Raw genomic sequence first — 26,798 nt, 5'->3', positions numbered from 1 at the left:
ACCCAGATCTCCTGCATTGCAGGCAGACACTTGAAGAAGTCTTTCCTACCTTGAGTTCGTGAATATTTGTCTATTTTATCTTCTGGAAGTCCTATTGTTTTGCCTTTTGCCTCTAGATTAATTCTCAGGGTGGGGGGTGGTGGGGGAATACATGTAGATATATATTTATTGCAGATTTTCTGTACCTACTGCTCTGCAATGATATTGTTGCAAAGCAAGTATCCATATGTGTTTCTGCTTGTCCATTTTATTTCATCTCACTCATCATACAAGTCCTCTGGGCAACCAAATATCCCTATAAGGAAAAGGAGGTAAGAAAATTGAAGAAAACTTTGCTGATTATGTGGCTGAAACTGGTAACTGGGTTAAGATCTTATTCTGCCACCTACTAGTCCTGTAACATTGGGGTACGTTGTTTGACTTCTCTGGGGCCCCATTTCCCAATCTTTATATTTAGCTCATAGTGTTACAAGGATTAATGACTGTATATATAATGTTTACAACAATACTTGTACACAGTAGTTCAGTGGCTCAGTTGTGTCTGATTCTTTGCGACCCCATGGACTGCAGCACGCCAGGCCTCCCTGTCCATCACCAACTGCTGGAGTTTACTCAAGCTCATGTCCATTGAGTGGGTGATGCCATCCAACCATCTCATCCTCTGTTGTCCCCTTGTCCTCCTGCCTTCAGTCTTGCCCAGCATCAGGGTCTTTTTCAATGAGTCAGCTCTTCACATCAGGTGGCCAAAGTATTGGAGTTTCAGCTTCAACATCCATCCTTCCAATGAATATTCAGGACTGATTTCCTTTAGGTTGGATCTCCTTGCAGTCCAAGGGACTCTCAAGAGTCTTCTCCAACACCACAGTTCAAAAGCATCAATTCTTGTGCTCAGTTTTCTTCATAGTCCAACTCTCATATCCATACACGACCACTGGAAAAACCATAACTTTGACTATATGGACATTTGTACGCAAAGTAATGTCTCTGCTTTTTAATACACTGTCTAGGTTGGTCATAACTTTTCTTCCAAAGAGTAAGTGTCTTTTAATTTCATGGCTGCAGTCACCATCTGCTGTGATTTTGGGGCCCAGAAAAAGTCAGCCACTGTTTCCACTGTTTCCCCATCTATTTGCCATGAAGTGATGAGACCAGATGCCATGATCTTAGTTTTCTGAATGTTGAGTTTTAGGCCAACTTTTTCACTCTCCTCCTTCACTTTCATCAAGAGGCTCTTTAGTTCCTCTTCACTTTCTGCCATTAGGGTGGTGCCATCTGCCTATCTGAGGTTATTGGTATTTCTCTTGGCAATCTTGATTCCAGCTTGTGCTTCGTCCAGCCCAGCGTTTCTCATGATGTACTCTGCATATAAGTTAAATAAGCAGGGTGACAATATGCAGACCTGACGTACTCCTTTCCTGATTTGGAGCCAGTCTGTTGTTCCATGTGCAGTTCTAACTATTGCTCCTTGACCTCCATACAGGTTTCTCAAGAGGCAGGTCAGGTGCTGTGGTATTCCCATCTCTTGAAGAATTTTCCACAGTTTGTGGTGATCCACACAGTCAAAGGCTTTATCGTAGTCAGTGAAGCAGAAGTAGATATTCTTTTGGAACTCTCTTGCTTGTTCAATGATCCAACGCATGTTGGCAATTTGATCTCTGGTTCCTCTGCCTTTTCTAAAACCAGCTTGAACATCAGGGAGTTCACGGTTCACGTATTGCTGAAGCCTGGCTTGGAGGATTTTGAGCATTACTTTACTAGCATGTGAGATGAGTGCAATTGTGCGGTAGTTTCAGTATTCTTTGGCACTGCCTTTCTTTGGGATTGGAATGAAAACTGATCTTTTCCAGTCCTGTGGCCACTGCTGACTTTTCCAAATTTGCTGACATATTGAGTGCAACACTTTCACAGCATCATCTTTTAGGATTTGAAATAGTTCAACTGGAATTCCATCACCTCCATTAGCTTTGTTCATTGTGATGCTTCCTAAGGCCCACTTGACTTCACATTCCAGGATGTCTGACTCTATGTGAGTGATCACACCATCGTGATTATCTAGGTCATGAATATCTTTTTTGTATAGTTCTTCTGTGTATTCTTGCCACCTCCTCTCAATATCTTCTGCTTCTGTTAGTCCATACCATCCTGTCCTTTATTGTGGCCATCTTTGCATGAAAATTTCCCTTAGTATCTCTAACTTTCTTGAAGAGATCTCTAGTCTTTCTCATTCTATTGTTTCCCTCTATTCCTTTGCATTGTTCACTGAAGAAGGCTTTCTTATCTTTCCTTGCTATTCTTTGCAACTCTGCATTTAAATGGGTATATCTTTCCTTTTCTCCTTTGCCTTTCACTTCTCTTTTCACATCGATTTGTAAGGTCTCCTCAGACAACCATTTTGCCTTTTTGCATTTCTTTTTGTTGGGGATGGTCTTGATCATTGCCTCCTGTACAATGTCACAAACCTCTGTCCATAGTTCTTCAGGCAGTCTGTCTATCAGATCTAATCCCTTGAATCTATTTGTCACTTCCACTGTATAATCATAACGGATTTGATTTAGGTCATAGCTGGACGGTCTAATGGTTTTTCCTACTTTCTTCAATTTAAGTCTGAATTTTGCAATAAGGAGTTCACAATGGGAGCCACACTCAGCTCCTGGTCTTGTTTTTGCTGACTGTGTAGAGCTCCATCTTTGGCTGCAAAGAATATATTCAATCTGATTTTGGTATTGAGCATCTGTACATAGTAGCACTTAATAAAAGACCTTAAAATTCTTCATTACAAGAAAAACATTTTTGTAACTATGTATGGGGACGGATGTTAACTAGACATACTGTAGTCATCCTTTTATGGTATATGCAAATAGTGAAAAATTATGTTGTACAACAAAGTGAAAATTGCTCAGTCGTGTCTGACTCTTTGCAACTCCATGGACTATACAGTCCGTGGAATTCTCCAGGCCAGAATGCTGGAGTGGGTAGCCTTTCTCTTCTCCAGGGGATCTTCCCAACCCAGGAATCGAACCCAGGTCTCTCACATTGCGGGAAGATTCTTTACCAGCTGAGCCACAAGGGAAGCCTGGTTTTGGTGGAGACTGACCCTAAATAATGCTTGTCAAAATAGAGCTATAAGCAAAGTCTTATGGGAGCACAGAGATTTGGCTAAAGATTTTCAAAAGATTGGATACTTAGAGTGAGTCTGAACAGGTAAAAGGAAGTTTCTGGAGAGAGAATAGGGGCAGGGGATTCCAGAAATGGCCAGAAAGAATGCATAGGGGCAGAGAGATAGAGGATGTATTTCCAAACATTTGTTTGGGGGTGTTTGGGTAATTGGCTGGAGGGAACATTTCAGAGAAAAGTATAGTGAGAAATAAAGTTAGTAGAAGTAATTGAGTCCAAGGGTATGAAGCTTCAAATACCCTCCTGAAGGATTTGAATCCTGCCCTGAGGCACCATACCCTTACATATTTTTAAGTAGGAATGTGACATTGATAAATCTGTCTTTGAAAACTTACTTGGGAGATAGCCTTGAGTATGTATCAACATGGGGAGAGTCTGCATATCATTATATATATATATAGTTGTTGTTGTTTAGTTGTGTCCAACTCTAGGGATAGTACATTTATCAGGCTGTTATAGCACATACCATAGGCTGGGTGACTTAAACAACAGATATTTATTTCTCATAGTTCTAGGGGCCTGGAAAGGACCAAGATCAGTTACTGGCCATTTGGTTCCTCGTTAGGGCTCTCTTCCTGACTTGAGATGACTACCTTCTCGCTTGTGTCCTCGCAAGGCAGAGAGAGAGAGAGAGAGTGAGAGAAGGAGGGGGAGAGGGAGATGGGAGAGTGCTCTGGTCTCTTTTCCTATAAGGACACTAATACCACCCTCTTGAGCTCACATAAACCTAAGTACTTCTCAAAGGCCCTACCTCCTAACACTATCACATTGAGGGTTAGAGCGTCACCATGTGAAATCTGGGGGGACACAAATATTCAGTGCATAACAGAGAAGAATTAGAGGTCTCCTTAATAACTAAGGCATTAAATAGCAGGGTTAGATTTAAGGTTGAGATACTCATGGTGGCAGAGATAGCTGTTACAGATGTCATTACTAGATCTTAGATGACCTGAGGAGGAAAAACACTAAAGGTTAGAATTTAGGATTAAAACTGTCAGTGTAATGATTAAATGCATAGGCACAAGAGGGAAACTCCCTGAGTTCATCCGTCTGACTGCTTGATTTTTGAAGTCTCTACCTCAGTTTCCTCATCTGTACAGTGGGTATAATAATTGTACTCCCCTCATAGTGAAATTGTGCGTTAAACATGATAATGGGTATAAAACACTAAGAAGAGTTTTTCTCCTTCAGTAAGATTGCAGCCATGAAATTAAAAAACGCTTACTCCTTGGAAGGAAAGTTATGACCAACCTAGATAGCATATTAAAAAGCAGAGACATTACTTGGTCAACAAAGGTCTGTCTAGTCAAGACTATGGTTTTTCCAGTTGTCATGTATGGATGTGAGAGTTGGACTATAAAGAAAGCTGAGTGTTGAAGAATTGATGCTTTTGAACTGTGGTGTTGGAGAAGACTCTTGAGAGTCCCTTGAACTGCAAGGAGATCCAACCAGTCCATCCTAAAGGAGATCAGTCCTGGGTGTTCATTGGAAGGACTGATGTTGAAGCTGAAACTCCAGTACTTTGTCCACCTGAGGTGAAGAGCTGACTCATTTGAAAAGACCCTGATGCTGGGAAAGATTGAAGGCAGGAGGAGAAGGGGACGACAGAGGATGAGACGATTGGATGGCATCTCTGACTCAATGGACATGGGTTTGGGTGGACTCTGGGAGTTGGTAATGGACAGGGAGGTCTGGTGTGCTGTGGTTCATGAGGTCGCAAAGAGTTGGATGTGACTGAGTGACTGAACTGAACTGAAGACTCTACAAGGGCTTCCCACATGGCGCTAGTGGTGAAGAACCTGCCTGCCAAGAGAAGTAAGAGACTCAGGTCAATCCCTGGGTTGGGTAGATCCCCTGGAGAAGGGAACGGTAACAAGGACAGAGGAGCCTGGTGGGCTACAGTCCATGGGGCCACAAAGAGTCGGACACAACGAAAGTGACTTAGCATGAATGCATGTTAAGACTCTACAAATGTTAACTAGATAGTATTTTATTACCAACAATAACTCATAATATTTTTCACTAAATTTTTTGAATTGCTTTGTTCAAATTGATAATATTTTAAACTCTAAGGATCAGGAGTTTTAAGAGCCATTACATATTTTTTTTTTGCTTCATAAATACTGTTTCATGTTTTTTTTTGGTTTCAAATACTATGTTATCATTGAATGGTCTTCATTTATGATACTTGTTGTTTATTTTCTGGCTTTCTTAGGTCTTATTCTAGTGAATAAGACCTAAGAATAACAGATAAGCATTTTTGTTAAAATTTTTCCAAAGTAATATTTTTTATCACAGTTACACATTTATATTGTTTAAAAAATCAATTATACTTTCTTATGAAAAATAGCAGTCTCATGCTCATTCCTATTTTTACCCTCATTCCTGATATGGCTTTATCAGTTGATTAAGGTAGAGACTTAAACCTTTTCTTTTTCTTCTTTGTAAATAATAATTATTCGGGGGGAGATAAATTTGAGATGAGGTCGTGAAACTGAGCAGGACTCTGGGGGGGCTCGTGGGCATGGTAGCCTTTCTGTCTTCCCCCATTCCTTTCTTCAAGGGAACAAATTCCAGCCACTATGACCTTCCTTGAGTCCTGAAGGGCAGATTCAAACAGTTGCTAATCAGGGAAGGGAGGGCAGACAAGGGAGGAACAGCTAAGAAACAATAGCGCAAACTTGGGGTCCTGGTTCTACTTCAAGGGATACACATAATAATATATTTGAGCTGTTTATAGAACTAAAACCCCCAGCAAATGGACTCAGCATTGTTCATTCTGAAGAGGCCGGAAGGAACCAGAGGAGCTCATTAAGAGGTTACCCGAGGCCAGATTAAGTGAGTGTAGGCCCTGCAGACTCTCTAATGCTGTCAGCAACCCTGCCCTTGAATCATTGCTGTAAAACTCCTCCCCAAATCTTCCCAGGTCGGGACACATGGTTTTTGAGGCATGAGCCCTCAGTGTCCCTTTCTTCTTGGTAAAGCAATAAAGCTATTCTTTCTATGTCACTCAAAACTCTGTCTCCAAAATTTGATTTGGCACTGGTTCACAGAGGTCAAATTTTTGGCATCGGTAACTCTCCCATCTCTCATGATGAACTCTCCATTCACTCATTTTTTAAGAAACAGTATGAACACATATTTTTAAATTTTACTCAACTGATTCACTAATTATTTTGATACTTAAATTGTCTCTTATTTGGTCAGTGGATCCTCTTCAACATAGCTTCTGTGTATTTGACATGTCCATATCATTTTTTTGAGCCCTTTTTGGGGGCAAAAAGGCCTATCTTCTTCTTTCCCTGTGTTTTGCTCTTCATCCTGTTCACAGTGCCAGTTGTCTTGCTGTTCATACTGTGGGCACTGTTCGCTGAACCCAGGGTAGGCAAGGCATGAGCTAAGAGGTTGGAAGGCCGGAAGAAGATGTGAGACACCATGGGAACTGCAGACATGTTTATTCTCTTCTGGCTGGCACAGCAGCCATAGCAGTAGCCATAACAACACATCATAACTGCACACAGCCTCTCTCCTGGCTGACACAGCAGCCATGACAGTCTTCTCTCCTGGCTGACTGCAGCAGCCAGAGCAGTATTCACGCTATATTCTCTCCTCTCGTGGCTGACCCAGCAGACACAGCCATGATGCAGTGGTCATTCCCGCAGCTTTATGGGTGGGGTCACGTATGCGTAAAGCACACAAAAAACCCGTGACCAAGCGAGTACCTCCTGATGCACATGGGCGGTGCTGTAAGTGACTGCAGCAGTTACAAAACGTGGGGCAAGAGAGCCTGAATATTCCATCTTGGCTAATTTGCTCTTTCCCTATACCCCGTCTCAGCTCCAAAATCAAGTCATTTCCCCCAAAGGGGTGCTGATTTAATGGAGAATGATTTTAGAGAGTAACACTTGAGTTCTAGTGTACCCATTGCTTTTGTCTGAGGTCACTCTCTCAGAACCTCTTAGTGAACAAACACAGGTGTGTCCATGTGTATGCATCTGTGTATTTAGGTATCTATTTGAAAATGATGAGTTTACCTCATTATCTTCAATTTCACTTAGATCCACAGGGTTCATTCTAGTCTTTTCCATTTGAAACTCCCTTTCTAACTCCTTCAGGAATGAGAAACCAGGCCCCCATTATCCTTAATATATTTACTTATCTGATCAATCTCTCTGTGTGTCATGATTTTCCATTGCCACTCTTTCCTCTGCAGGTAGCCTCTTTAGCCCACTGAGGCTCTGAGCCCCCATATCCAGGCCCTTATCTCTCCTAACACCCCCATGGGTGCCCTCCTTATCCTCTGTCAGTCTGACAACCTACATAAGAACCTACTTCAAGTCTAACACCCCCCATCAGCAGTGCCCCGGGGGCTGCGCCCCCTCCCCCCCTCCCCCCCCGCCCTCCCCGCATTTGTTTGTCCCACCTAATAGCTCTTGGACTGAATTGTTCCAGAAGGAAAGGAAAAGGGACAACACAAACTTACTGCTCTTTCTTAGGTTGTTTTGCTGGTGTATTTCTAGCATCTCTAGTAATGAGATTTTACCTAAGTTGACTTATCAGAATTCAGCACCCCGAGACATGTGGCCAAGCAGCATGCTGCAGCAGACATGAATTCTTGCTTTCCAGCAGTCTCAAGCAGTGGGTAATTGAATAGGTCCTCCTTTTACTTCTAATGAGTATTAAGTTACTGGTAATGACTAAGACGCTTACTCCTTGGAAGAAAAGTTATGACCAACCTAGATAGCATATTCAAAAGCAGAGACATTACTTTGCCGACTAAGGTCCGTCTAGTCAAGGCTATGGTTTTTCCTGTGGTCATGTATGAATGTGAGAGTTGGACTGTGAAGAAGGCTGAGTGCCAAAGAATTGATGCTTTTAAACTGTGGTGTTGGAGAAGACTCTTGAGAGTCCCTTGGACTGCAAGGAGATCCAACCAGTCCATTCTGAAGGAGATCAGCCCTGGGATTTCTTTGGAAGGAATGATGCTAAAGCTAAAACTCCAGTACTTTGGCCACCTCATGGGAAGAGTTGACTCACTGGAAAAGACTCTGATGCTGGGAGGGATTGGGGGCAGGAGGAGAAGGGGACGACAGAGGATGAGATGGCTGAATGGCATCACTGACTCGATGGACGCGAGTCTGAGTGAACTCCAAGAGTTGGTGATGGACAGGGACGCCTGGCGTGCTGCGATTCATGGGGTCGCAAAGAGTCGGACACGACTGAGAGACTAAACTGAACTGAACTGAATGACTAAGAAGAGGGCTATTTAACAGTTTCAGATCTTGTTCAAAGTTTCTTTGTAGCTAACTAGGTTTCCATTTCAAATTCACCTCCATATGAGGTTGGAATTAGGTTTCATAATGACCCTTTTTGCTGGGACCCCCTATGTTAGCCTTCTTCTCATTGGTTCTAGGGTATGGTACAGACGTATGTAATTTCTACAGAAGAGGTATAATATAACATAATATAATATAATATAATATATTTGGGGCTTTTACACACTATTACCATTTCCTTCTGTTGACAGAGGAAATCCCCCCAACACTGTGCACAGTCCCTTGTCTGTATGACTATGATAATATATGACTTTATTGCGTCTGCTTTGAAGAATCAGTCAGGAGCAGTGGAGTGTTTCCCTTTATTTTCTAAGAAAAGCAATGGGCATTTATAAGCTTTGACATTTCCTAGGACTGACTGCTGCTAAAATTGGCTTTTTGATGTAAGAAAGGCACTCGCTGTCTTAGGTTCTGATGGGAACTGTCTTTGTAGCCCATCCTGGTTGTGTTCCAGAATAGGGGCAGATAAGGTGCCCTCAGGATTCACTAGCAGTTGTCATGGTTCAGACTAAACCCTGTTTTGCTTAGCAGGGAAAACTTGCCCCACCTTTTCTTTGCCCTTTGTTTTCCTTTCCTGGCTGTTTCTGTGGTCCCTCAGAGTGTGGAGATATATCCTATAATTCCCTCAAACAGAAGATCTTGTGTAATAGAAATAAAAGCTAGGAGCCCAGGCAGAGGTGATATCATATCACAGGAACTCTGGAAATGGAATCAGGAGGTTTGGGGTCCAGTCTTTGCATCTGTGGCTAATAAGGACTATAGATGGTTTGGAAGTTTCTTTAGTAATTTAGGCCATTTTATGTGGGTGAGACCAGATCAGTTTCTAATGAGTACTTTGTAGATCCCGAGGCCTGTAGGTCACTCAGAACTGCTTCGGAGGCTCGGGGTGGCAGTTTTGGTGGACTGGGGGGGATAGTAACTGAGAAGGATGTGGAGAAGGATGTGAAGCATGCTGTGTTGGATAATCTCCACGGTCTTTGACACAGAGTAGAAGCAGCTCAACTTTCATATATGTTGCAGCTTAGTTGTTCTTAAAGGATTTTTTTTTTTTTGAAGAAAACATTCTTGTAAAAAAAAAAAAAAGGCAAATCAAAGAAAAGCTATGAGATCCCTTTAGTGCCACGTATTTTGTGGTCTCCTATGACAGCAGACCCCAACTAGACTATGCCAGATCTGTGATTTCCAGACTTATTAGGTTCATGGAATATTAAAATAAAATTAGCAACCAACTGTGATGGTTAATTTTATGTGTCAACTGGCCTAGGCTTTGGTGCCTAGTAGTTTGGTCAATGCCAGTTGAGATATTGCTGTGAAAATATTTTTTTGACGGGACTAATATTTAAATCAGTAGACTGCATAAAGCAGATTATGCTCGATAATCTCCGTAATGTGGGTGGGCCCCATCTGATAAGTTGAAGGCCTTAACAGAAAAGACTAAGTTTCCCTGAGATGGAAGGGATTCTGCCTCCAGACTGCTTTCAGGTCCAAGACTGCAACATAAATTTCCAGCCTGTAGCCCCTACAATTGTGTAAGCCAGTTCCTTTAAATCATTCAACTCCTTCCCCAGCCCATCTGTCTTGTTTGTCTATCTGTGTATCTATCTAGGTTCAATCCCTGGGTCGGGAAGATCCCCCAGAAAAGGGAATGGCTACCCACTCCAGTGTTCTTACCTGGGAAATTCTATGGACAGAGGAGGCTAGGAAGCTATAGTCCATGGGATCACAGTCGGGCACGACTGAGTAACAGTTTCACCTACCTGTCTGTCTACCCACTTAACTGTTTACCTATCCTTATTGGTTTTGTTTATTTGGAGAACCCTGAATCATGCACCAACATAAGACTGCGGTTTTAATATTTACCATGTAGGGACTCAAATCCCAACAAATAAAAATGAAACCTACCATCTACTGTTATCACTTCATGAAGAAAATTTTCTACTCTCATGATAGAAAAAACATAATCTCAAAATAAAGGACAGTTTTATTGATTGAAAAGATCATGTCCTACCGAACAGCTTCACGCATAGCTCCTCTTTATTTACAGTTTTTCAGTTTCCCAGTGTCTGAGCCAGTCTTTAGGAGCTGTACTGTGGGTGACCCAGCTTTTGATAGTGAGAGAAGAGTCTCCCCAAATATTTTTCCCTGATAGAAGAAAGTAGGAAAGTAATGAGGTATCAAATGGGACTTACAGTCCTTTTTTTCCTTCCTATAAACAGCACGTAGGGAATTGTAGGGTTGTTTATGAGCCATGCTCATTCTTGTGTCCTATCTCTTTTGTTACAGATGATCATAGAAATATCTTGCTGTAAAAGCACCTCACAGTTTCTTCTAAATGAAAGCACATTTCCTATGTCCTTTCAGCTCAGCTCTACTGTTCATGCAGAGGCTGAGGAAACTGTCCATCACAGGCTTCTTAAAACTCATTATCTTCACAGAATGTGAGAGCTGGAAGTTCCCTTGAAGATCACCAAGTTCAAGCCCACATTTGACAGGCAAGATAACAGAGGCCAAGAGAGGTGAAGTGGAGCCCAGGAGCGGCAGCGGTGGGTTAGGCCCCAAGTTCCCGAATTTCAGTTCAGCAATGGCCTTGCTCATTTCAGCTTCCTCTTTTGCCTTCATCACTTTCGTTTCACTTGGCTCTTTCCCCCAGAAGAGCCTTTCTCCTTTTATATCTCCCTTCCTTTCCTTTGAAGTTACAGATCTGTAACTCTGTGTTTAGCTATGCTCTGGCTTTCTTCCACGTCCTGTGAGGAGGTTGATGGCCTCTCAACAAACTCCTTTTATCTAGGTTCAAATTTCCCCACTTCCCTCTGCTGAAGCTTGATACCAACTGACCTGTAAGGGCTTGTCCTTCAAAACAGCCTTAGGACCTTGCCCGTTGGACCAATTACTGAGAGGACAAGTGAAAATTATTGCTTAAAGCTACATACTATTTATAGGAGCTTTTCAAATTTCTCATTCTCCCCACACTTGAAACTTTATCTATTGGGTGGTGTTTTGTGAATTTTTGAGCCACGAATTTGAGTTTCTGATTCTGTTTTCAGTAGTGTTTTCAGTTTACTCCAATTGCAAAAATACTCCTCTGTATTTACAGTAACAAAATCTGAACGCAAATTTAGAGAAATTCAATCAATGGTGAGTCATGGGTGCCAATCTCTACTTCATCCAAACAGTGTGGCAACCCTTCCTGTTGTAGCGAGACACTTCTCATTCCTTCAGAAGCAGCTATTTAGCACATCACCACTTCCCTCGAGCTTCTGACCCCATCATCTTTTCCTTTTCTCTCACAGAAAATGGGAACAGCCAGATAGGGACTTTTTCAACTTACTCTCCAGTGAATCACCCTCAAATATGTTCATTTGTGGTTTTAACTTCTCTCCAATGTCAAAGCCTGAGATGATCCTAGACCTCCTTGAAGACAATTTGTTCTAGGTGTGCCGCACTGTTTCACCTCTTCAGTACTACCTGACTCCTTTGATTACTGCTGCTTCTTCATCTTTAGCTCTTCCAGATCTGTCTTCTCAGTATTTATGCTTAAGTATTGGGTTGCCCAAAAAGTTCTTTCGTTTTTCCTGTAACATTTCTAACAAAATTTTTGGCCAACTCCACCACTTCCCAACATGAAACAGAACTTTGGACCCACCACTGTAACTTCAACTTTATGGTTAGACTCTTTAGGAGCTCATAACCCAAATCCACTATCCTACCGCCCCACCCACACTTCATTATGATCTACTTTTGCTCCCATAGGTGCAGCAAAACTGTTCTCATTGAAATCCTGGTGGCTAAATCCAGTGAACCTTTTTCAGTCCTTAGCCTCCAAGCAGACTTTTTCAGTTGGCCGATAGTTAGCTTTTATATCTCTCAGACCCTAAGCCTATAGGGTTTGTTGAGTTCCTGGAACATGATCTCAATTTGATGAAATAATTAAAAACAGGTGGGAGCCAGGTGATGAAGGCTTCTAATGTCGAGATGTGAGGACTGACTGATTTTTATTCTCTAGGCAGTAGTAATCAAGAAACGTCTGAGGAGGAAAGTAGTAATGTATCTTTTGTGAAGTAAACTTCGGCAGTGGATGATTTTGGAGCAGTGGTTTGCAGAATGCCATGTAGATCAGCAGGATCAGCATCACCTGGGAATTCATTAGATGAAATTTTTGGGTTCCACGCCTGACCTAGTCATTGAGAAACCCTGGAGGTGCAGCTGCTTGACATCTGTTTCATGAAGCTTTAAGTTAGAGAACGTACTGGTTTGGAGGGGAAATAGAGACAGAACAAGTACGAGTCATCAAAGGCTTGAGTCACGGAGATGCTGTGGAGAGTCGGGTATGTGGAATGTGCAGTATTGAGTCACTGGATGACGGCCTTAGGCATTTATTTATTTTTCCTGTAGCTACTGTCATTAGAAAAGACCCTGATGCTGGGAAAGATTGAGGGCAGGAGAAGAGGGCAACAGAAGATGAGATGGTTGGAGGGCATTGCGGACTCAATGGACGTATTTGAGCAAACTCTGGGAGACAGTGAAGGGCAGGGAAGCCTGGTGTGCTGCAGTCCATGCAGGGTTGAACACAACTGTGCAACAATGACGACAATTGACATGGAGAATGTGCAGTCTTGGTGTGCCTCTGGAGTCTCATCATTCAGTCCTTCATTCAGCATATGCTTACTGAGCTGGGGTCATTCACTATGACCTGAGAGAACACAGGTCAAGCCCAGAGCTAAAGTTATGATTAGCATTGTCTCATATTACTTCCTCTAAGATCCTGGTAGATACAAATGTGAGTACTTTCAGTAATTCATGCTGGAGAATTACTGAGAGAGAGAAAGAGAAGTGCTCCAAAGTCGTCACCCCCCGTGAACAATCAACACTTTTAACAGGAAAACAGACATCTATGTTACTAAAAGGTTTCTCTTCAGAACCTTCCTATCAGTTGCAGCTAACCCAAAAGGCAGACCATGTGGTTCTGAGGGGCAGCTTAGATAAGGGGTGGTTCCCAGCGGTTCACTTTTAGGAACCAATTTTGAAAGATCTCAGAGCGGGAAAGCATTGAAGTGAGGCCTAACAGCGTTCTCAGTTGCAAGCCAGAGAAGGCGACTGGTTGATTTAAATTGAAAAGGAATTGATTCAATGGGCAGAGATTGCTCAGGAAGCTTGGAAACTAGGCAGCAACAAAGGTCATTACTCCGCTACTAGGTCAAATCCTCTGAACAATGGCTACTCAAGCCCAGATGCCAGGAGCTTACGTGTTGCCTGCAGTGGGTATGAGACACCAGATGTTCTCCTGTTGCTGGTTAGACGCTGCTGTTCTCATCCTCGCCTACCATTTCTTTGCTTCACCAACTAGGTGGAGTGTCCCAGATGCAAGGGAGGTTGGGAGAAAATTTTGCCTCCACAGGTAAAAGTGGTCTGTGCTATTTGAGCACCAGAATTCAGATGCAGAGCACATGCTCCTACCCCCTTTCCCTGAAAAAGTAAAATCCACTGATGCTTATTTGCAAGTCGTGTGGAACTTAAGACAGGAGGGCTCTAAAACATCATCTAGATCAGATTCCAAAGATAAAACTTTTAAAAGCCTTTTAACAAATAATTTAGAACACCTATATATAACAATGAAAAAGGCGTTCTGCTGGCAGCTCCCCTGTTTTATTCGTGGAGGACAGAGAGAAGTTTTATCAACATACTCACTGCTGCCTGTCAGTCTCTGAAACACCTGTAAAAAATCTGGGGTTCTATAATGACATTTAATAACGAGGGTGAACAAATAATTTTACAAGTAATTTGAAAATTCTTAAGGCTCAGAACCTGGGCAGGAACAAAAATGATTAAGCAGCATTAGGCTTACATTTTACCAACTGTTTGCTGTAGCTCAGTGAACTCAGACTTTACGTGATGTATTTCCTTAATGTCACAGAATAGTTTAAAGCTAAACAGGAGAACAGCTTTGCTTGTGGTTTGGTGCTTTTTCCAGTACTTTCTCCAAACCAGACTCTTTTGGTCTTCATTGCCTTTTCTGGAAAAGTGGTCTTAGACTTTGAAGAGAACTTAATGTTTAAGTTCTCAAACACCCGTTATTTTATAATCTACTTCTGATCTCTTGAACAACTGTTTCCTAATTTTAAATTAATACTACAGGTATATAAATTACTTTAAAAATCATTTGTGGGAAAAGTGGTAATTTGAAAAATATTCAGATTCATAGTGCTAACCACAAGTAATCTTGAATAATTTCTACTTTAGTATCCTTTTAAAAGCCAATTTAAAAATATTCACAACAGCTTTATCTATAGAACCCTAAACTGGGACAACTCAAAGTCCATCAACAGGATGGATGGATAAACAAACTATAATACATACAATAGAAGACTAGTCAGCTAAAAAAAGAGGGAATGAACTACTGATCCTTGCACTAATACAGATGAGTTTTAAAGCAGCCAGTTGAGTGGAAAAAAAAAAAAAAAAGCCAGAGGCAAACAAGTACATCCTGTAGAATAACATTTATGTAAAGTTCTAAGGCAGACAAATGCAAAGTACGGTGACAGAGATCAGGACACTGGAAAGGAAATGAAGAAGGAAGAGATATGAAAGGCATCCTGAGGGGATGGTTATACAGTTGTGTGCACTTATTAAAACTTAACACACTTAAAGCCTTAAAAAGTTGGACAGGCATCTAGAAAGCCACAAGAATCTTATTTTCTGCTTCTGAACTCTTGGGGCATAGGGAATATTATCAAAGAAAGATTCTCACAAAGAATTAAGAAACTGTTAGATAACCATTCTTAAGTATAGACTTCCTAAACCTGAAAATGAAACTTTTCACTTGGTCAATAATTTAGAGAAAATATACAGACACTTAAAAATAGCCACTAAAGCTAACAGATAATAAAATATTTATTTTATTTTTGTAAAATTAAAAATAGACAAGCATATGTAGTTACTGTTCCAAAGCAGAGCAATAGAAATATATAAATTATTGCAGTTTTAAAAGGAAAGTATAACAGCCAAGTAATGTCTAAATAAACTTTTTTGAAACCAACTTGGTTTTCATCACGGCAGCTTCATTTTCTTTTCTCAAACATCTTAGACACTTTTGTATGAATTTCTGCTCAAATTAAAGCAAGGTTAACACACACACAAATTGTAAAAGTGTGAATAGCATTTAACAGAAGTCACTACTGAATACTTTCTAAAATGCTTCTTTTGGAGGCAGTAGGATGGAAATAAACATTCTATATGTTTGAAAGAAGAAACACATTCACTAAAATTCTTTTTTTGGTGCAGTTGAGGGAAGCTCCAAGTAACACTTTGTGAAGGGAGGGTGGAGGGCAATAATCACTTGCATGATTTTTGAATGTTTTAATTTGGCAAGGTTAAAATTGTGGACTAATTCAACATCACTAAAATGCATTAGTAATCTGGATTCTTTTAAACTGAAAAAGAGTATGAAAAGTGGATGTTACAAACTAGGTGTTAAAGATCTCTCAGTTTTAGAGACTTGCTATGATATGGTTCATAGCAAGGTGATCAAGTTGCTTAATAGGTGAGGCTACATTATTAATAAGGGCAGTTATGAAAGGATGAAGTGGATGAAAATACCGAGACGATGGACAGAACCCTGTTATTCCAGCCACAATATTACAGCTCTTCTCCAAGATACATTGACTTGTGCCAGGGCTTCATTACCTTATTATTTGGTCAATGAACTCTCTCCCATTCCACCACAAATGTCCTCAAATAATTATTTCCACCAACCTAAAGTTAAAAACGCAATTGAACACTGAAATCAATTCTCTTTGTTTTACAGCCACATCTGAACAAAAGATACTTGAGTACTAAACTTTTTTTATTAAGTACTTTAAAAGTACTCAAACATCTTACTTCGGCATAAAAATAACACTACAAGAACTTTACACTGTACCATTTGAAAGTTTTTATGTCACATAACCTAATTTTATGGTCACTAGCCTGAACTGCTTACTGAACTATACAAATAATTTATTCTTTAAAAGTTCCTACCGAAGTTTTGAGCATATACCATTTTGTATTACATTTTACAACATTAATAACACTAGCAGATTTCTTCTAAAACAAAATAAAGCCAAAATTTGTAAACATTAACACACACACATCTATCCCCCCAAATTAATTAAACACACGCACACACACACACCCACACACACACACAGCAAAACTGACTGAAAGCAACAGCATAAACACTAAGGTAAAAAAATATATAAACAAAAAAGACTGAACTGTAAACCATTTTCAGTGGTAAACAGTATGGTAAAATAAAAACACCTGAGAAATCTCAAGATGCCAATAATATATTTTGACTATATTTCTGAAATCACTTCCCAGCATGAACTTATTTAAAAATAATCCTCAAATGTATATAAAAATGGGCACTCTCTGGTGAAATGAACATATAATTTGAAAAACTAAAATCATTTCTTTGCTCCCAACACTGTAAGAACCTACATAATGGAATGGAACACTATCTGGCTGCCTGAATGCGTCATCTACTACTGGTCTGGTTTGAAAGTGCATGCCTTTCAAAAGATTAATTTGGAAACTAAATACTAGGATCAAAGGGTAATAATCGCTAAGTAAACAGATTTTTAGCTTAATTAAAAGGCTGACAGCATTTTAAATCTTTAAAGAGAAAAATCTTGTGTTGTCAAAATCACTGTCAACTTCAAACCAATTTTTTAAACTTAATTCAACTTGCCTAATTATGAATCTAAAGTGAAAAAATTTTAGTCTTATTTCACTCTTCTTAATCATATAAGCTATTAAAATGTCAGTAATGGCTGACTGGCAATCTCTTTTTTGCCATTTTTGAAACTGAAAGTACAGGTGAGATTTTCTTCTAAACACCCTCAAAAAGTACTAACAACTCTGCAAAAAATGGCCAAGTATGGTAACCAGTATCTGCAGTATTTCATGTTCTCTGAAGGTAGAACTCAACTCTATCCCTTATCCTTGCTTTAGCATATAGAATAACTGCATATTCAAGAAAACAAACATAGGAATATAAAATAAGTTTACCAAATATTTGGATAAACTGCTCTGCAAAATACTCTTGTCAAAAAATTTTTTAAACTAGAATATCCATCCAAATCAAGTACTAATGTGAGTACCAGCACCACAGATATTTTTTAAGAGCACCGTGCCTTTGAAGAGCTTACGTATAAATATCTAAATGGAGTAAATCAGAGTCTCCAAATAGGACCTTGGTACCTATATGAATTGTGCCAAACTCAGTAGTAAAGCTACATATTTGCCGGAAATAAGCAAACACTTTCTTTGGATAACACTGTTGTATTCAGGACTGTACCATATGCCTGCTGTTCTGGAAACAAGCTACTGCTTCTATCAAAGGCAACACATCCCCAGTTTTTACCACTGTCCCTAAGTGATCTAAATAAAAGCTCAAATGTGTGCAAGTAGCACACTGGCTGGTAACATCCTTAATGAATTATGCCAAAAAAAGAGAGTGAAGTCAAATCTGAACATCTGTCCATAACAACGAAGGACTGAGACACTTACTGGCATCAGGAAAGATCTCTATTCAACTTACAATTTGTAGGGATTTTTGATATTGCACACATTCAATTTAAAGCTTATCAAAACTAAGGCAATGAATTCATTCCCCACTCCTTGGATTTTAAATTCATTTTGGATGACTCAAAGAATCGAGAGAAATGCAAAGTGTCTTTCAAAAGCTCCCTCCAAAAAGCAGTTATGTCACATTTCAAAGAAAACAAGACAAAAATCAGTAACATATCATTTAGTATCCTCAGGCAAATTTAACACATTTTACATTTTAGCATGACAAAAACTTGTTTTCTACTAGATGGAGGCGTTTCTTTGCTTGGTCAAATACTCTTTGTGTTCAAGACTAAAATCTGAGTGACCCAAGCCAGGGCAGGCTGCCAAATTTAAGGCAGAAGTTATTCATATCTTTATGTATGAAATTGCCAAGTTAATGGGCTTTTCTGTTGATGCTTTCATGCAAAGGATCCTGTCTCATAAATACATTCTAAGTACCAGCAGAAAACAGAATTTAGAGCCCATTTTAAATCTGCATTGGTTATAGCATTTACTAAACTATATGGTTTGAAAACTTATTTGTTTGAGAAAACCTATTTGTTCAGAACTCTTGGAAACATGAGAAGCAACTAACAAGAATATCTTCTTAAAAAGGAGCTTAATTTTTTGAATTAGAGTTTTACTTTTCGGTTATAAGCAATCTTCTCTTTTCCTTTAGATTCTAAAATTTAGAAATTGCTTTCTTTGGGCACGACTATCAATGATGTTAACAGAATTTGGACAGTTGAATTGTTGAACTTTTATCGAGCACACAAAATGATTTTAATTTTTTTCAAAGACAGGACAACAGTTTCATGGCATATTAAATTTGAAGATAGATACTACATTTGACTTGGAAGTGAGGCTTGACTTAAACTCTTGTCCAAATTCTAACACATGAAAGTCATTACTGAAAGTAATACTGACTAGAATAGGCTTTTACTTCTATAGAGATGAGCTGACATACAAAAACTAGATTAGTATTTTCTTCCTGAACTCATAATTGCTTTTGTTAGAAAAAAATAATGTCTTTCATTTTCCTGTATACTTGCTTTAAAAAGTTATTAACTCCTCTTTCATAAGAGTTATCAGAAGTCAAAACAGTTAACTAGATAGATTTCTATTCCAAAATACATTTATCTTTGGAAAACAAGATAACAGCTGTAAAAACATTATTAAGAGAATAAAATGCAGTGATGGGAATATGGGTAACATATTCACACACGAAGTGTAACTATAATATACAGAGCCATTCAAATACACATTATAAAGAGAATGAAAAGGTACCTAAAATAGCATTTTTATATATAAAATTTTCTTATTAAAATATTGCTCAATAAATAAGAGGTGATATTATGAATTCCATTTCCCTCTTAAATGTTATCTTTAGTAATTTAGACTAATATAAGAACTTTGTTAACCTTCTGTTGTTTTGACAGGTGAATTACATTAAAACATGTTTAATAAAATCACACTGTAACAGTATATTTAAGTAGTCACATGTGGTATAAATTAGGGAGGGCTGTTTTGTAATTATGGGAAAACAGATTCCCCAAATGAATCAAAATGATTAACCCTAGAAGACTAGAGTGTAATGGGTCTGCTTTATTTGGCAAACATGTTGAATACTGCCTTAATCTTTGCAAATTTAATGACCATAAAATAATTGACCATAACTTTCTTCAACTTCTTCAAAGTGAACATGCCCAGCAGACCAAAAAATGGCAGAGCATGGGAAGTAAGTGTAAGTTGAGTTCAGTTGTTTATGGGCAGGTGTGACTTCAATCCCGTTCGGCCCATCTGCAGACATGGTAACTTGGAATAGTTCTTGAGAAGCTGTTCGATGGCAACGTGGCGGACATGGAGTTCTGAGGCTAAAGAATCTTTCTCTTGCACTTGGTGGGTTAACTCTTCAAAAACTTCTGTAAAAATTTAAAAAGTAATTCTATTTTTAATACACAGAAAGCTAATCTATGATTTATATTTCATGTACTTAAGCTGAAATGAACGCATTGGGCAAGTGTTTGTAACGAAAGTAGTTTGAAACCAAGAAAACAGCTGAGTTTTGATCATCCTAGGAAGTTGTACACTTTGCATAGCCAACTGGAATATAGTGTTCTCCATCAAATGAAACTTGCGAGTCCTAAGCAATGACCCAGATGCACAGCAGAGATGACAGTTACAATCACCTCTGAGATCCTTTCCTCACAAGGAATAAGCAGGTTCAATGAATTTCTAATATGATTTATGGATAGTGAAGTGCCTGTTAGTACCCAGGTCTGGAACTACCTGAATTTTTGAATTTCTGTTCTGACTCTTATGCTTCTCAGGCAAGGACCTTAAACTATGTTTTAATTTCCTCTTATGGAATAACCTCAATAATGAAAGTAAGTCACTGGGAGGATTAAATAAGATCATACTTGTAAAGTACTTGTCACAGGATAAGTACTTGATAAATGTAAATTGCTATTATTATGTTATTATCCTGAGAGGCTGTGTGGTCAAGAAAGACCACTACCTTTGGAGTTAAAAGGACAGGAATTAGAATCCTTAATCTGTTGCTTATGTGAGATCTCTGTAAGCAACTGAAGCAACTGTAAGCAACTTAAGGTTTCTGAAGTGCAGTTTCCTCACCTAAATGGGAATTAATTGTAGGGGAAAAAGAAAAAAAGACAATTGGGGAATCTGAACACTGTTAACTGTATTAGCATCATACTTGAATGATGTTAACAAACTACTGTTCTTTTTTTAAAGAGATGGGGTTGTGACTGCCTAAAAAAGAATGTTATCTTTTAGAGAAATTCTAAACTATTACATTTATGGACAACAAAACAAAATATTGTCTGGAATTTGTTCCAAAATAATCCATGCTAGAGGTTGGGGTAGGGGAAGGAAAATGGGTATAAGTAGAGAAGAAGGAAAATTAGCTAGCTGAAATTGGGAAAGAGGGTTTCACTACATTATTCTGACTACTTTTGTGTTTGGAAGAGTTAATAATAATTAAAAACAAAACAAACAAACAAAAAAAACGGGCCAATACTGCCTGCCTTAAAAATCTGCTAAGGAGCACACCTGTGTAGTGGCTCGCACAATAGTGGGTAGTAAGAAAAACATGTTAGTAAGAGATTAAGTTGTAGTCTCTGTTTTCACCAGAAAAAGAATCTACTTCACCAGCTGGTCACAGAGAAGACTAAGAAAAATTCTTTTTGCTCTGGAAACTCTAAGAGGATCATTTCTAAGTTTAAACGCAAATAATGCTAATAAGGGATTTTCTGTATCAAACCTGGCACATGTAAAAAATACCGACATGAGTCTTTACCCTGTATTTGCTGTTGGAGCTCTGCATTCAGTTGCTTTACCTCACCAAGAGTCATCGAATTCACTGAAACATGAAAATACATTCATTACTACCATGACAACCTGGGAAAATAAGTTATCTACACCATCAACACAACATCCTATTTAAAAAAAGTATCTGCACTTATTTCTGAACATGACATTTGACAGGACCCTAGGATTCATTCATTAACTCCTAAAGGGCTGGGTTTTCAAATTCTGCCCACAATCCACAACCAGTCTATTTCACAACCGGTCTATCTCCACCTGAAATAAAAGGTTCACTGAAAAATTCTTAGCATTAGGTCCAATGGGTTCTGATATTTCTCATGCTGTTTCAGTTTTTAAAAAGGGCTAGTTACTACCCATTGAGTTGACTTTGCTAAAGTGCCACATGCTTCATGATGTGTAGCTTGAAAAAGACTAATGTACTATGGAAACAGTTTGAAAATCAATTTATCTAGCTATATGTTGTTGTTAAGTCGCTAAGTTGTGTCTGACTCTTTTGTGACCCGATAAGACTGTAACCCACCAAGTTCCTCTGTCCATGGAATTCTCTAGCCAAGAATACTGAAGTAGTTTGCCATTTCCTACTCTAGGGGATCTTCCCACCCCAGGAACTACCTTTGTCTCCGTCTACATATACAACTGGAGATAACTCAGATGTAGAATCAAGGAGTTATATAAAAATATATCCAAGTGCCTTTCTAGCCCTAAAATCACTTGATTCTAAGTTAACTAAAATTAACTCCGCTCCTGTGTGTTTTTGAAGAAATACATGCAGACTGAATGAGTCACTTTTTCCAGGTGCACACGTTACCTTTAGCCTTTGGTAAAATGTCAGATTTCTGCTTTTGAAATACCAGCCCCAATTAGTCTTGTAGGGATCAGCAACATGACAGTGTGTGTTTGTCAATGGTGGAGGCTCTACTTCTAAACTATATGAACCCTGAACTTTCTAATTCCCAATCTGTTGATTCCGTTCTGTTAATAATTTAAAATGGCAAAACAAATGATGGGACTCTAGAATTCCAGTAGTTTTAGGACATACTAAGGAATATTCCAAAGAAATGATGGCATTTTTGCCACGGTAAACCTGTCATTTAAATGCTAAATTAACCAAATCTGTACTTCCACAGCAAAATTCTTGACATATCACATATATAAAACATTAAAAAAATAATAAAGAACCAACAAAACGCCAATCTTTACCCCTTTTCCCTATACTTACATTCCTCTCTGCTGTAATGTGGATGCTGGGTCTGGACATGAGCCTCTGGACCAGAGATTGTCTTTTCCTTTTTCTGTTCCCGGTTGTGACTATGAGGCCACCGTACACTGTTGTGGCATAACGTGTTACCCGAATCTTGTAACACAGCAAGCCCGAAGCCTGTGTTCTCCCTCTGTTCCAACATTCGTTGCGTACAGTTTGAGAGGCCACCTGCATTTCCTTCTATCCACTTTGCAGAATACTTTGGTACTTGAGAGTCAAACTGTGGGAGTAACTTTTTATCTGGCTTATGCCTGAAGTTAAACAGGTGATGCTGGGGGTTTTTAGAACATTCGGAGTCTGAATCCAGATCCCTATTTTGTGCATATTGTACAATCCAATTTATCTTCTTACTCAAAATAGTTTTAACTTCTTCATAAGTACTTTTTGAAAGCTTAGATCGAGGACAATCCTGGTTTGCAATCAAATGATATTTTTCAAAGCAGTCTTTATGGCCCCTTAACGATTTGGTGTGCAAGAGATCAGATTTTGGTATTCCTAAAGAAAAAAAAGAAGACTTGACACAATTTTGTTTTCTATAAGCTGCATTAAAAAATACAAATCTTAGTAAAATACCGAGTCACCGATTAATTTGCAAATTAGTGGAAAAATGCTAAAGAATATTAGTATTAATAACATACATGTATATATTACAATAATGACATAGCCTAATAATTTATGCTTCAGTTTAACTATATATTCAATAAATTCTGAATAGCAGAAATATTAAATTCTTATGAATAGCAAAGCCTTTCTTAAGGACTTAATGATTCAATTTCAATCTCAGTCCAGAGGCATGTTATTGCATAATATTAAAAAATATCACTGAACCAGCAATTTATACTTACAGAATCTTGACCTGTACATTATAAAGCATTCTTTACTAGCTCTCCTGAAGTTACACATTTGTAAAAATTTTTGTTATAGGTTAAATAAGAGAAATGCTTCACAATTTTTTCCCTAACAAAAAGACATAGTAAATCATGATTTAAAATTAACAGTTATATTTTTACTGGGGAAACATAAACCAGAATCAGAAAAATATACATTAATAAAAGCCTCAAAAAGTCAAAGAACTGTTTTGATTTTTTCAAGTAAGAAAATAAAAACATCTAAAATTTTTTCACATGTTTAAATACTTACTAAAACTTTATCAAGAAATGCACTACACACAATTCTTATTCACAGAGCAACAAATTCAATCTACCAAGATACAACAGCCAATATAATTCTTCAACTCACAAATGTTCATTATATAACACAAATCATGGAAAATCTTACACATTTACATTTCCAGCTTTTTAGTAGAGCTCAAGTGTGCTATCTCTATTTTTTTTAAGAGAGAATACATTTTCAAATATACAACATACTTTGAAATATAGAAAACATTGATAACATTTTTGTAAGTTCAAACCATTTAAAATAAAACAGCAGTGCTTTCATATTGAAGGTGAACATGGGATGTGGAATGGAAAATTAATGCCTGCAAGAATTAAGCAGTCTGAACTGCTTAGCTTTGAAAACAGGAAGTTGAGAGCCACTCAGGTGTTAGCTTAAAAACGTTTTAACTGAGTCATCAGAAAAAATTACATTCTGTATTCATCCATTGTTTTAAAAGCTGAAGTTGTAATAATTTTATTCACTGACTTGCAAACCCTGGCTAATACTAAGATAGTGATGTATTTATATTTTAACAGTATTAAATCAGGTGCAAAATACTCACAAATACTAACTTGTTCTAAAACAACATCACATCAGCCAATGGTGGGTCCTGCCAAAACCAGTACTAACTGGGCTGTCAGTTCCCTCACAAGTAAGCTATGGGGGTACCGCTCTTAAATACCAACAGTCTAATTAAGCAGACGTGCCTCACCAGGTAAACTCAACTATCTCAGTCTTGTTTCTTCCACTGAGTGCAAACACCAAACTTAAAACAACTGCATACACATTTTATTTACCCCTTTGGTGCCTGTGCTGCAAGTGTGTGTGTATATACTTTTTACCAGTTATTGTCTGGTTAGGTCAAATTCCTGCAAAATTAAAATATTCAAGTACAAAACTTCAAAGCTCTATTTGACAACAGTGTGTATGCCTTTGAAACCTTAACATAGAAAGCAAGTGCACAAATCTTGATTAAAATGAAAATATTAAAAGTACTTTATAATATTATGTATGTTTTAATATCATAAATAAGACAAAAAGGTAGTTAGTATCAATTACAGATAAAATAAGAAATTAAAAAAAAAAAAAAGAAATACCTCCATTCTGCTGTTTGATTCTAGTACTGACTGCTAGGCAGAGAGAACCTGAAGCTCGCTTATTTTACTAACTTTGGGAAATTCTTTAAGGAGCTTTCTTACTCTCTTAGGGCTCACTGCCAACAGAGAGCTGGCCAATCCCTGAAACTGTAAATGGTCTCATTCTCGGTCCACTGGCACAGCACTAATCTATGTAGCAATGGTTTAGCTGAATCGAAACGTTGTAAATTGTATTTTTCCTTTACTATATATTAGAGGAAATCCTTCTGTGTATAAAAGGATTCTAAACTAGGCCATGTGCATTTGCGCTAAGTTGCTTCAGTCGTGCCTGCCTCTTTGTGACTCCAAGGACCATAGCCTGTCAGGCTACTCTGTCCACGGGATTCTTCAGGCAAGAATACAAGAGTGGGTTGCCAGGCTCTCCTCCTGGGGATCTTCCTGACCCAGAGATCGAACCCATGTCTCTTACGTCTCCTGCACTGGCAGGTGGGTTCTTTACCACTGGTGCCACCTGGGAAGCCAAAAGAAAGTCATTATTCTTTGCTGCTAGTTTTTTTTTGAGTTTTAAAAATTTATTTGGAATGTTCAGAAGTTGTATTAAAAAAAAGACAAAAATATGAAACAACAAATTTTCCAATGTGCCCCAGAGCTTTAATAATATAATAAATGTTTATCTGAAGAATAATGTGGGCTTTTAAAGTTAATGATTTTTTGAATCCAGTCTTTCTTCTTAGTAATTTATGTAATATAACTTATTGTTCTTCAGAAATAATTTTTTAACTTTTACTTAAATCCCCACCCAAATGAATGTTTGGAGCCCAGTAAACACACAATTACATGTGTACTGGTAATCAGCTGAGATGAAAAGCAAGTCAGAGAACAACAATATTCAATTTACTGTGAAAATATGTAAACGTAAATTTCAGAGTCAGACACTCAGGTGAAAAATCCCCTATAAAAGACAAAAAAGTGTCATGACAGGAAGTGTTTTGAATGTGGGACTATTTCTACTTAGATGTCTCATGTGCTTATTCATTCAGTCATGTCCAACTCTGTGATCTCCGGGACTGGAGCCTGCCAGGCTCCTCTGTCCATGGAATTCTCCAGGCAAGAATACTGGAGGGGGTTGCCATGCCCCTAGAGGTCCCAACTGCTCTTTACATTCACCCTGCCTCTTCCTCCATTCTTAGACCCACACCCAATCCTCCTCCTGAGTCTGGCACACCCAACTGCTCAAGGAAGAAACCTGGGTGTCCTCTTTGACCGTTCCTCCATGTGCCCCATCCTAGATGTTTTACTGTCCATCTTAATAGACTTCTTCCCCCTAAAATCTAGCACATTAAATATTCCTTCACCCCATTACCACTCCCACTATGTTATTTGGGTCTTCATCACCGTTCCCTCTCTAGTTCTTCCTTCCTCTAAGAAGCCTTTTCTAACCAGTTACATCTCAGCTAATGGCACCACATTTTAAAATTGCTTCTTCACTGGCCTTTATCTGCTGCTAGAGGTAAATTCTGTGAGAAAGGGCACTATCTGCTTTATGTACATCCTTATTATCATAGTGCCTGGCACATAGCAAGTACTCAAGAAAAAGTCATTACATGAATACAGGAAAATTAAAATTGTATTTAAAAAGCAAACCTAAAATTTATTACCAATTATTATTTGAGGTCTACTGCAATGAAGTTTTGCCCATCTGCAAGGTAACTAGGTTGTGCACCTTTGCAGGCTCTTAGAAGTTAACTGGGCTTCCCAGGTGGCATAGTGGTAAAGAATTCGCCTGCCAATGCAGGAGACCCAAGTTCAATTCCTGGGTTGGGAAGATCCCCTGGA

General features: G+C 38.7%; 1 protein-coding gene across 1 annotated transcript in view; it reads right to left on the bottom strand.

Moving 5' to 3' along the window:
* Positions 1-19,853: 19,853 nt before the first annotated feature.
* Positions 19,854-26,798, bottom strand: part of C1H21orf91 (chromosome 1 C21orf91 homolog) — a 32,198-nt gene continuing 25,253 nt past the window's right edge. Inside the window, exons 2-4 of the mRNA XM_052648427.1 lie at positions 22,666-23,202; positions 21,418-21,480; positions 19,854-20,020 (exon numbers count right to left, since the gene is read on the bottom strand). Coding sequence (XP_052504387.1) covers positions 19,854-20,020; positions 21,418-21,480; positions 22,666-23,202 — 767 coding nt within the window. The remainder of the gene's footprint in view (positions 20,021-21,417; positions 21,481-22,665; positions 23,203-26,798) is intronic.

Source organism: Budorcas taxicolor, chromosome 1 (genome assembly GCF_023091745.1).
Source record: "Budorcas taxicolor isolate Tak-1 chromosome 1, Takin1.1, whole genome shotgun sequence".
Classification (NCBI taxonomy): Eukaryota; Metazoa; Chordata; class Mammalia; order Artiodactyla; family Bovidae; genus Budorcas; species Budorcas taxicolor.
The sequence above is the reverse complement of the archived record's forward strand: the minus strand, read 5'-3'. Positions and strand labels throughout refer to the sequence as shown.